The sequence below is a fragment of the Cryptomeria japonica genome, chromosome 1 (genome assembly GCF_030272615.1).
Source record: "Cryptomeria japonica chromosome 1, Sugi_1.0, whole genome shotgun sequence".
NCBI lineage: Eukaryota > Viridiplantae > Streptophyta > Pinopsida > Cupressales > Cupressaceae > Cryptomeria > Cryptomeria japonica.
In genome coordinates, this window is record NC_081405.1 from 207281699 (window position 1) to 207295316 (window position 13618).

A 13618-nucleotide genomic window follows, 5' to 3' on the forward strand; every position below is an offset into this window, starting at 1 on the left:
GTTATGCATTGTAGATATATTGTCTTCAACCTAGGGCAAACATACAAAGATGAACTTATCTGCAATACATATGATATAAGAAGGGTTGCAGACTCTGAGATGAAGTTCGCTCTTCCTTCAATGATAGATTGCTGCCTTAGGATGATGTTCGCTGCCCTTTATATATGATTCGCTGACCTCTGAATGTGCTTCGCTTACCTCTGAATGTGCTTCGCTGAATTAGGAATGTGCTTCACTGATCACTGAAGTAATTTGTAATGTCCCCTACTCGGATTTGGTCTTAATTCAACCATAATCAATCTATTTTCAAAATACTAATGACTTAAACTAACTTGATTAAGAGTCAAGTCTATCTTACACGAGTCAAATCCGTGATATTCGATCTTTCTTTAGTCTATCAAGTACTTGCTAACTTACCATATTAAATAATCAATCTTATTCTGATTCATATAAATCCTTTACGCATTTATTAATTATTATTTGTATGAATTATTAAGTGATATTACAGAGTAGTTTCTAAAAGTATTATGTAACCATAACTATTATATTAATATCTATTATTATCAATATCTATATTTAAAATCATTATATTACTCTTATTCTGATTTGAGTATGAGTATATATACATATATATATGAGTTAAATAGTATTACCAATTATTTATGGATTTACTAGTATCCTTTTATATTATTACTATAGTATTACCATGTAAAAACAATCCTAATTAGTAATGTGTTTAGGGGCTGGTCTTGGCAGACAGATCTGACGCATGTCAGATCTGGTCTGCCGCTGTCTTGATATCCTTATTAAATATATTGCACTCTATGTTAATATTTTCATTAATATTAACCTCTACATGGAAACATTATTGGATTTCATATAGTGAAAGTATATCCCCACGCATACCATCAAGGTCAAGGATGCTACCGCCGTAGCTTAATACTATTCTGTTGTGTTCTTATCGGTGGTTCCCCATCATATGTATCCCCTTTATAAATCTGTCTTTGAATGATTTATTCTCTTTATAATTTATATACACATTGGCTGGTGTATGTAAGTTAGATCTTCCTCTTCCACACCATACTTATTATATCACTCCTTATCTGATCTTAACGCATGCTATATCTGTTCCAATATATATATATATATATATATATATATATATATATATATATATATATATATATATATATATATATATAATTCTCTTCCCTCTGGAATAGAAAGCCATATATAAACCAATTCGATGCCCTTTGGCAATGGAATGATTAATAATATATATTTACACATTACAATCGCACCGCTTCATTCACAAGTTATAATCTCACCACTTCATTATACTAACCGATGTTCTTAACCTTATGTTAATTTCCTCTTCCAATATGTAATTGATGAGCTATCTATATGGTTTACGATTAGCCTTCTTCCTAATCACTATCGTATAATTGTTGATCATAATTTTATTATTTAGGCATCCCTTTACTTAATATGACTCACTCCTTGTCAATGATTAGACATAATCAATATCGTGCCATTTCGTAAGATACCAAGCGGTGGATGCTTAAAAGGTATTGGATTCATTTTGGCACTAAACGTGAACCATCTTAACACAGCAGTATTCTAAATATGATTAGTCAATAATTATTCTTTCTTATATATATATTTTTTTAATTAATTTATTATTTCATTTAATCATTTATATATATAAAATTATAAATATGTAATTTATGTTTACAATTTATAGTATATTAATTATGTTTATAATATAATATTTATATATTTTTTTTTTTTCGTTTAATATTTCAAAGATATTATTAATAATGAATATTAATATATATTAATTAAATAATAATTTTAATAAATAAACAAATTTCAAATAATCATTCGTTGTTAATTATTATATTAACTAATAATGATAGTTGATTCATTTAAGATATATAACAATCAAGGAGGGGACATGACATAATTTGCTGGTGAATGCTGAATAGGAATGTAATCGCTGTATATAGAATAAGTTCGCTGATTGTGTTGTCATTACAATGAGATTGACTTTGCATATATATGTGAACCTAGCATCCTAATTCACCTAAGTCGGCTAGCAAGGAGAACATAATTAATTTCAATTTAATCCCTTGAAGTTGGCACCAACACTGAATAGGTTCCACATGTTACAAATGACCCCAATATGGATCAGCTCTAACATGATACAGCCTTCATATGATAATTGCAAATATAGGACATGACTAAGGCCAAGGGCCAGTTAGTCATTCAAACATGCTAGGTCAGCCCTAGAAGGGATCCGACCTAGCTACAACATTAACAGCTAGTTGAAATCTGAGTGAGGTGTTTATATGCCAAGCTGCCCCCTATTTTGGCTCATTGGTAGCTAGGAAGAGGGTTTCTTATGCAACTTCATCTTGAAGACATCAAGACTTATCTACACCAACAATATAGTTTAAGTTTGCAGCAGATTTAAGGGAGTTAGAATATATTTATTAAGTTTTCTGAATCAGCTCCTTGCTTGCTAGGCCGACCCCTTCTAGAGGTTGTTTAAGCCAAGAAAGAACCATTATTTGGTTTGCAAGCATAAATCATTAGCAGCAGTTTGTGGGTAGTTTGGAATGTGTTTGATAGTTATTTGCTGATTTCTGAGTGAGGTGTCTTCTTGCTAGGACAACCTCCTGTTGAGCATATTTGGAGCAAAGCAAAGCCAATATCCTCACGGTTTTGTGTTAGTTGCGATAGGTTTTCATCAGTGATTTAGCTAAAAGCAGTTTTGATTTAGTGATTTAGTCTTTCCGGGCACTTCTAGAGGTTGTTTAAGCCAAGAAAGAACCATTATTTGGTTTGCAAGCATAAATCATTAGCAGCAGTTTGTGGGTAGTTTGGAATGTGTTTGATAGTTATTTGCTGATTTCTGAGTGAGGTGTCTTCTTGCTAGGACAACCTCCTGTTGAGCATATTTGGAGCAAAGCAAAGCCAATATCCTCACGGTTTTGTGTTAGTTGCGATAGGTTTTCATCAGTGATTTAGCTAAAAGCAGTTTTGATTCAGTGATTTAGTCTTTCCGGGCACTTCACGGCAAGGTGTCCATATTGGTCACATCTATAGCATTGTACCTTAGACATGTCCTTCCTTATTTTGAATGAATGTTTATTGTTGTCTCTTCCCCTTTTTCGTTTGAAGTTTCCTTTCTTCCCTTTCTTGTGATAATTTGTGTTTAGTACTTGAAGCTCTCCATTGGTATTGTTTAGCCCGATACCTCTGGTTGTTAGTCTAGACTCTTCCTAAATGCAGTCGGTTTTTAGTCGATCGAACTTTGGAAGTTTGGATCGTGCGCTTATCCCTTGAATAAAAGCTTCCCAAGATGTAGGAAGTCCGTTGAGTGCCAACATTGTTAATTCTTTGTCATCAATTGTATGTCCAATTGTAGATAATTGATCCCTTAACTCAGTTATTCTTATGAAATAAGATGTAATGGATTCACCCTTGTTCATTTTTACATGGTGCAATTGTTGTTTTTGTGAGAGAGCTCGGCTGGTGTTGTTAATCTCATACATGTTTCCTAGGAAGGTAAACATGGCATGTGCAGCATCCAACTTTGATATAGCAGGAACTATATGATCTTTTACTGCATCTACTATGATCTTCATGGCTTTGTTGTTGCTCCTTTTCCATTGGATTTTCTCATCTTCATCATCTGGTATAGATACGGTATTTTCCACAAAAGTATCTAATTCTTGTTCTCTAAGTGTCATCATTAATCTGAGTTTCCATGAGACGAAATTTGTGGCACCCTCGAGTCTGTCTGTCTTCAAATCTAAGTCCATTCACCATGATTACTATTTTCTTCTTGATGGTGATTTAGATTTTATGTAATTATATTTGCTCTTGGTATTAATTTCAACGAGGCTCTGATACCATGTTAAGGAAATGAGATTTGATTATAATACCTTACTTTATTTGATGTATGCACTCCTTGATTCAATACTGATTCAGATTTACTCTGGTATGAACAGGTAAGTTCGATTTGAAATAATGAAGGATTGAAGTACTTGTGATGGAGAGATGACTGCACTTGTAGTGGCACTGGTTTTTGTACGTTCTGTGTTTTCCAAATGCAGATCCGAAGAAATATAAATAGGTGAACGGAGAGGCATGTCCATGTAGGGACATGTCTCTACCCACATAGAGGCATGCCTCTACATGAGACATGTCCGTTCGCTAATAACCACGATAGTATACCACCGATAACAACGATAATATAACATTAGCAATGTTTGATTTAATCGCGGTGATTAATATCGATTCCTTTAATCGATAATGATTATCAGGTTAATAAAGGTTTTGGTGCATGGTTAATTAAACATAATGATTTTTATATTAATCGGACAGAAGCTATAACATTAACAGTTATATCATAAAGTGGTTCATCCATCGTACTTCTATCATTAAGTAGTTCTATGATCTATCCATCATAGCTTAGTACTATCTACCTACACCCTTCCTCCTTAAACAATAGACAGAAAACAATTCAAAATATTCCTCAGTTTATGTTTTATTATTGTTAACAATCATTTTCAGAGCCATATTAAAGGTCCACTACTCAAAACAAAGGCAAGAAAGTTACAAAAGGTTACACAGATTTGGGTGCATGGTGAAGCTAGGAAATTGTCAAGGGTCCACTTTGAAATTATTATAAATCCTAATAGCATTTTAATGGTTAGATAAAATACTCTTAGACAATGCCCAAAAGAAATTCCCCAAAACACAAAAATAATTATTATTCATTAATCTTCTTTGAAATACTCAAATAAGCTACAATGGTAGCTTCCTCTGAGTAAATTAAATTGAAAATATGATGTTTGGTGAATGTAAAGGTTTCTTTAAACTTTATTGTTAATTTTAAAGTTCTAGCAGCAAAGTCAATTCCTTTCCTCTTGAGATTTGCCCAATTCAACAGAACTCTAGTAGAAATCAATTTCTTTTCTTCCAGAAAATGACAACTTGAAACTTCAGGAGAAATCATGCAACGTTAACACTAAATATTATAAGCTATAAGCGAAAGAGATAATATAAACTTAATGAGGCAATATAACTGATCTGTCCCAATTAGATCAAGAAATTTTCTCCAATAACATTAGTTTCTGAATTCAGAAAATTCTATTGCTAGTAGAGAATGGATGACATATATTCTCTTCAGAATATTTATATAAAAAAGACCGAACCAGTGAAAGTGAATCCAAATGAGCATTGCATTCTGATACTGATGTCCCACACTCCTTAGTTATTATATCATGTTACAAAATCCTGGTAAGCTATCAGACATTATGAAATAGTGGAGACATTCTTCTCACTGATTATTGAAGCTTCCTTCTTATAACAAGAAGCAATTTAGTAAATTTATTTACTAAATAATAAATTTATATAAGTTGTCAAGATATTAAATTATAGCCAAACCTTCATATTCACGAGACCCCTCTTGAGCATCACCATAATCATATTCATATTCCTCGTCATAACCATAAGAATCATCATACTCATCCTCATAATTGTGAGGATGTTTTCCTTTCCGAGGCATCTTCCTGTAGACAGTAGATTTCAGTTTAGCTCCCAAAACTTTAAAACTTAATATGAATTTATCAATAACATTAATTTTGAGGTGGAAGCCTGCTAACTCCTCGAGGAAAAAAAAATAACCTTCAGAGAATCAAATAATAACTCTCTCCTGTGTGACTTATATATTTAGGCATGTTCAAATCACATAGCATAGAAAAGAAGAAAAGAAAAATTTATAATTACTTTATTTAAAAATGCTTTAATGGGCACCCCTGTTCAATTTATACTAGCTTTTACTAAGTTAAACAATTACACAAGGACATTAATACAACAAATTGGGACTAAACATCCTGCACATAAGAATCATTACTTTTTGTTGGTAAAATAATAAACATTAGATTCAGATTTGACCCACATTAGATTGATAGATGTATGGTCCAGTTGCTTGGGTATTTAGAAGCATTTACTCATATTTATTTTTCTTCAAAAGTCTCCTAAACAGCAAATCATGATGAGTATCTTAAAAAAAGAAAAGGTATTTAATTTGTTTTGCTCATTTCTCTTGCTACAAAATAATTCCACAGTTACCCACATTAACTACCTATCTTGTGATCAATATCAAGATATATATATATATCTAGATTCAACTTCAACTTATGTTTACCTTCCTCAAAACAATTACTACTCATAAATATCTTAGAAAGCCCAATACAACGACTTAAATTTACATAACAACTCCAAAAGTTGCCACTGGGAGAACAATACTGATAAATTCTTACATTTGTAAGATGGCACATTATAGGGTGACTGCATACAGAGGCAAATGTCAATGAAATATCGGATAGAATGGACTATATGTCAGAAAAGCTAAGACAGTTAGAGCACATTATGCAGCCATTGAAGATTTCACAGCTGAAAAACAAAGAAGGAAAAAGGCTGTGCAACTGACAAAGCTAAAACAGAAAATCAAAAAAATTTATATGAATTGTCACCCAGCTTTGTAGAATTAAATCTTGTACAGCTGAATCCTTTAGACTTGAATCACCTATCTAAAAAGCCTTCAGAGTCGAGCAGTAAATTGTTTAAATAAAGTAAAGATTTGAGTTTTGCTGTGACCTTTTCACACATCGCCCCATTGCAAACAGGGACCCCTCTTTCCTTCTTTCCGTGTCTTGTTAGTTAGGGTTTTTGGCAATCAGGCGACAATTTTGAGCTTTCAATGCCCGAGTCTCGTTTTTCAAATGATCTTGCTCAAGGTCTTGATTAGGGTTTGAATTGTGAATTTTGAGGTCAACAGGATCAAATGTTTTAAAATGTCCAAATATCAATATTATCCTATTTTGTCTAAGTCTGAGATTGCAACAAGTTTTAAATTTGAACATAAAATATGTCTAAGTGTTGCAAACCAGTGTTATTTTTGTGCTAGAGTGCCAAAAGTCCTTATAGGAGTTGTTTTTTCACTCCTAGGAGGTTAGGTAAGTCAAAAAGGCACATAATCCCAAAGGATTCCTGTTTTTGCCCACCTAAATCCAGTTAAAATGATGAAAGTCCCAATGCAAAATGATAGAATTTGATAAAATTTGACTTTTACAGTGTGAAAATTGCCATAGTCCCGATGGGAAACGTTTCTCCCCCATGAAATTAAGGCATAAAATCAAGTTGTCCAGATAGAGAGCATTTTTCCACTAAGTTTTAAAGGCAAATTGGACTCTATCCCAATGGAGGGCATTTTTCCATTGAGTTTCATGTGTTTTTTGGGAAAATCCTGATGCATATAGATTCTCCACCATAGTTGTCCCGATGGAGGTCGTTTTTCCACTAGACCTGTTGAGCAAAAATGAACATGGAAATGTTGTCCAAATGGACCACGTTTTTCCACCAAGGGTGAAGATGACCAAGTTAAGTGCTACAATGTGTCCAAATGAGATTCAAATTTCCACCAAGTTGGAAAATGAGTGTGACGGAGTTAAATGTGGACAAAATTGTGTTGTCTTCATGAGGTGCATTTTTTCCACTAGGATGAATTAATGAATTTTGATGAACTTTTATTGTCCAGATGGAGTTTGAATTTCCTATGGAGATTATTTTGACAATTTTTTAGTCCAGATGAAGGACATTTTTCCACTAGAAGGTGCCTTTGCATGAAATGATGAAATTAAGTGGTCCAAATAGGCATCAATCTTTCCCCTGGAATGCAATTTGTGGACAAAATGGATGAAATGGTGATAAATTTGTTGTCCAAATGAGGGTCGATTTTCCTCTCAAGGCTATAATGTGCAAAGTTGGGCGAATTCTAATGCAAATTATCTGTCCCAATGGGGATCGATTTTCCCCAAGTGGCTGGAATTAAATGCAGTTAAGTTTTAAATGACAAGTGTGCCCCAAAATAATATTATTTTGTCTTGCCACAATTATTAATGATCAAGTGTAATGCATTTAATGATAAATTGTGGAATCCCAATGCAAATCGATTTTCCACCAGGCTGATATAAGGCAATTTTTTTATCCCACATTGCTTGTGTGGTGTATTCTCAAGGTGAAAACATGAATAAAAGGACCCAGCCAGCACATAAATAATATTATATTGCCATTGATTTGACAGTTTGCAAGTTGATTGGAGGCACCATTGCTGGCCTAAAGGTTTGAGTTTGTCCAAGTGATTGGGTGCCATTATTGGAGAGGGTCTCCAATCTTTGTTGCAGATTTAGAGGCAATTTTTATGCATGTGGCACCATTGTTAGAGGGCAGTGACTTTGTTTGTGGCTGATTGCGCCACATTTTGGGGGGATTTGAAGTGGTTTCCTTGTGGCACCATGCATGGGAAGGTGATTTTGTTTTGGGCACCATTATTGAAGGGTTGATGACATTATGTGAGGACACCATTGTGGCCCAGTCTGAAGCAGCATTACCAGCATTATTCTCAAGCTGAGACATCATTCCCAGCCACTTCTTTGTGCCCGGCGTCGCCCTTTTGGAATCTAGAGAGGAAAAAACAACTTAAGTGTGGAGGAATGCCATGGCTGTGACCACTTGCAACCATTAATGTGGAGCTTATTCTGAGTATTTTCAGACTTTTGAGAGACATTTTCAGACCTTTCAAGGACGTATTCAAACTTTGTCCTCAGAAAATCAGACTTTGTTATAACGTTGACATCAAAAATCAGTCATTTTCTGAGCGTAATCAGACCTTCAAATTCAGATTTTAGACCTGTGTATGCATTTTGAGCTTCAAATACGTCAGAGTATACCAGGGTGTCTTCGGACTTATATTTTGTGATCAGACCTCACATAGGTCTGGAAATCAGGTTTATAGAAGGGTTTTGTGCCCCATTTTGATTGAAATTCATGAGATTCTCAGATTTTATGTTACTATTGAAATTTTTGATTTTGAGCCTTTAACTGTAACAAAATTATGAAATCAAAACTTAGGAAATTCTGAAAACGAATTATTAGGGATTATTTTGTCATGATATTAACTTTGAGCTTCATACAGGTACTATGTCTACGGCTGGGATAGCAGCGAGGAAACATCAACTGAAGGTTGTCCAAGAGGGCTTTTATCCAGAGTCACTGATATCATCCCGATGGAAGAAAGTTATTGATATGAACATGGAGTACCTAGATATGAAGCAGATGTGGCGGAGAATGTTCTAAGTGAAGAATCATCTTCCTTCAACCCTATCGGCTAATATCATGAAGAGTGAGATTTACAATATAGCTGGCTTTCCACCATCCATCCAACGCAGTGAACTTATAATTGAATGTATGAAGCATTATGATCCTCAAAATAGAATGATCAGATCACCTACGGTAGCAGTACTTGCATGCCTAGCTGAAGAATCAATTGGAGAAGTATTTGCAATCCCTAGAAATGTAGACATGCAAGAGATGACTAAGGATGAAGCCTTAGCGAAATTTGAAAAGAGAGCGAAAACATGTACGATAGTTGTGAACAATGAGTGGGTCCTTGAGACAAGGCATCACCACTCCAGATTGCTCAAGAGATTTCTATGTTCGAACTTCAAGGATGAGTACAGTGACTTAGTATTTTTGCTCAATCGAGTCATGGGGGCACCTCAAGGGGCATTATTTGAGAATTGGATGTATTATTTTACTGAAGAGATATCAAAGGGAACGGTGATCAACTGAGCAAAGATAATTAGTGATAACATTGATATCCAATTGAGAGGTTTGGAGAAAATGCAGACATTCAGCATGACTTCTTACCTCGTCTACGTACTTGCCAGATTTGTTGTGTACAAAGGATTGATATGCAAGGGCAAAGTTGGGAATGGGCCAAGACAATACAGAGTTTATGAGTACTATCCGCAACTCCATATGCACAAGATTGAACATTACAGAAGAGTGAACGATGCTTTCACCATGTACATCACAAGACTGTTGCAAGGCGGGATCCACAAATGATTGTCCAAGGAGGCAACTAAACTTGTGGAGAAGTATGGATCGTGGCATATGCAATTTCCTACCTTCACATACCTATGAATCCAGGGATTTCAGTCTGAACCATACAAGCTTCTTAGGTATCTGATAGACAGGATGATCTTACTTGAGGTAGTGAGACAACTTTTGGAGTATGATTTCCTCGAAATGGAAAAACATTGAATAGGGATAACTATTCCAATTGCACTTGGAAAGACATTGGAGGTATGCCACACTGCAGTTGCAGCTATTTCAGTTATTGAAGAATTGGAGTTCTATCGTTGTTACATCCCACTTGTGCCCTAGTTGTTTCTATGCAGTATTTATGCCCTAATACATGTTAACCCTAGTGCATTTATGATATACTTGTAAGATGTTTAACGTGCCCTAGTTTTCATGTTTAAATGGAATGAATGTGCCCTAGTTTCCATGCTTTAATTGATGAATATGTTCAAATGATTATGCATATGTGAATGATGACAATTATGCTTACAATGATGATTTGATGGACTTTAATAGATAAATTAATAAATTTACAGTTAACATTGTGATATAATGTTTTACCTTTGTCAATGAATTATGAATTTCCGAACAGGACAAGATTTGGATCTAACTGATTTCATTGGCCAAGTGTATGCAGGAGACCGTCGTCTTCCACGAAGGGAGGGAAAGTATCATCAGGTTGGGAGGTAAGGGAAAGAAAGAACTCAACGTCGTCTGAAAACCCTAACCTAGGCCAGGTAGACTCATGTTTGACAATGTCAAACCTTGTTGGTTGTCGCGTCAGGTATCGTAGAGGGTCAGTGCAGAGAGTTTAGGGTTCAGGGTTCATAGCCCTAGGTTTTGTTGCTTCTCGAGGTAATTCTTTATTATTATTATTAATTATCAATCAAATTTTACAGTGACTAATGTTTATATCGTATATATATATATTATATATATTACATATATATCTTGTGTGAATACCTGAGTACGAGAGTATGTATACACGGTCGTATACGTGCTTCCACAGTCAGGTATACATAAGATGTATAAGTCGTATATATATAAATATATATGAATATGTATATTTAAATCACAATTAATTATATTGCAAAGACAAGGTTTATTTCAATAAACAAATTAATATTTAGCCAATTTTATTTGGCAATTTCTATAACGTCAGTAAATGGAATTAAAGGGGGGGTGCCATGTCATTTATAAATTTATAAGCTAATATCTAAAGCCACAAAGTGAATTTAAGCGGCACAAATATTTTACCCCTTCTTGGCACCATCTGTTTAATTCAATACTTCTTGGCAATAATATTGCATTGACCAAATAAAGGACATTTACCTTTTTAAAAAAATGGAATGCATATTTACCAACTATTATCGCATGACCCTTATAGATATATTTTGAGGCATAAAAGGAGTCGAGGATATTTACACTTTGATATATGTTTTATTGGGCTTCTTGGAAAACAAAAGATATTAAAAAGCTAATTTATTAGAAGCTTCTTTTACATGGAACAAAAGATATTTTTCCTCGGCATTTTTGGTGTAAACCCGCAAGCTTCTTTTGGAAGAAAAAAAAAACGAAAAAACGCGTGAGGTCTGCAAAAATCATGTGAATAATGGAGGCGGGTTTTGGAATTCTGCCTGGTATTAGGGCAGATGAAGGAGGTAAAACAGGTTTCGAAATGCATAACGAAAGAAAAAGAAGCAAAATTGATTCATTCTTCTTTGGCGGCAGGGAACAAGGGTTTACTCTGCATTTTCAATGATTTCAGCTTTGTATTTCGAAGTAGAGAGGTTTGCAGTGTGGAAAGCTTTAACCAGAGATTTCATCTTCTTAAAGTCATACCAAGTCATGTTTAAGCTCAAACCCTAACGCCTAGTAGTAATTTCTTCATTTATCCTTCATTTAGAATTGGTAAATGTGGTATTTGTTAATGCATTAGTAGCTTCTGCAAGATAAGATTTTCCTAACTCGTTAATCTCCTCCATTCTGTTTTGGTTTACTCATCTATGCTATTAGATTATCTGATTTATGCTTTCCGAACTGAATATGTTTATCAGACTGTAACTTTGATCTTGATTATGATATTGATATTGGATAAAGATGGATTAGATTGACGACCTGCTTAACATAGTTAAGCGTCGATCTAAATGCTATCGGGCTAGTAACCCGATAGCATATTAATGTCGATTCATTTATGAATCGGCATTAATATACTATCGGGGTATTAACCCGATAGCATATATAATGCTATTAGTTATCGGGCTTGTTTGCTTTGACACCGATTCATTATCGGGTGTGTTTATATTGATCTGTTATCATTTGCTTTGACAGCGATTCATTATCGGGTGTGTTTATATCGATCTATTATCATTTGCTTTGACACCGATTCATTATCGGGTGTGTTTATATCAATCTGTTATCATTTACAAATGGCACCGATTAAGTTATCAAAAACACTGAGTGAATCGGTTGACAGTCACGACCAAGTGACATCTTGGTCGGACATGTCTAAAAGACATGTCCGATCAAGGTGCCACTTGATCGTGATTGTTTTACTATATATACATCATTCAAAAGAAAAGGAATGACATTGAAATCAATACATGTTCATCCTCCATACCTGCAGAAAAGAAAGACGATAATATTATTGTCATAATAATAATACCAAAATCTTAAATATACCATCTAGCATATAACTTGTTCATTAAATTGGAAATTGCAATAACTTTTACAGTATTCAAAAATAAAAGACAATGCAGTTGCTGATATTTCATTTTATTATGTTCAGTCTGTTCATTAACGAAATAAGAGGGTTTATATAGTGTTGATTGTATTTTTCTCTTCCATGAGGAGATGAAATAGGTATGTATACGTATATGTTTGTATATATATAGGTATATATATACAAATATGTATGTATAAATACCTGAACATTTGAGATTTACTATTTTATCTCTTTTAAAACCTGTTTAGAAAGAGAGAAAAAGAATTAAGAACCTGTACTTCGAATTTTGATAAGGGTTTGAAAGGTTTACAAATTATAAGGAATTTATATCTTTATTTCCGTTGAGCAGATATTGTTAACCAGCATCATGTTAATTCCACGATTACTGAGTAGGGTTTTGGGTAGTTGAAAGTAAAAGGAAATTTACGTACTACCTTTGCCATTTTTCTGCTATTAAACCAGAATTAACTCTATTCTTAGAATTTAAGAAGGGTTTGAAATATCTGATCCAGTTTTTCATCCCTGTCCGATAATGCAAAATATATATATATGTATATACATATAAATAAATATATATGTATATATATTTCTACGTATATGTACATCTCCGAGAATGCACTTATGGTGTTATGCTAAGAAATCCTTATGTTAGAATACTGCTGTTAAACCATATCATTCAGGGGGTTTAAAATTTTCTTTAGTATAGCATGTGTAAGCTGGCTTTAAACCAGCAAAGAGGTGGTCTATATTTATATATATTAATACACTTCATGTGTGTATTTATATCTATAAATATAGATAGTTATATGTTGCAACATACCGCAGATCTATGTGTTAGATTTACTTGCACCATTCAGTTAAACTGAAATCTGATAATCATAAAGAACATAA

The 13618-nt window shown here is 33.9% G+C and overlaps 1 protein-coding gene across 2 annotated transcripts in view; it reads right to left on the reverse strand.

Annotated features, from left to right (window-relative positions):
• The window catches only part of LOC131044423 (uncharacterized), an 88412-nt gene that overhangs the window by 40583 nt on the left and 34211 nt on the right, over positions 1-13618 (reverse strand). For both annotated transcript variants that reach the window (XM_057977743.2, XM_057977745.2), the window contains exon 2: positions 5461-5585. In XM_057977743.2, coding sequence (XP_057833726.2) covers positions 5461-5581 — 121 coding nt within the window. In that variant the 5' untranslated portion in view covers positions 5582-5585. The remainder of the gene's footprint in view (positions 1-5460; positions 5586-13618) is intronic.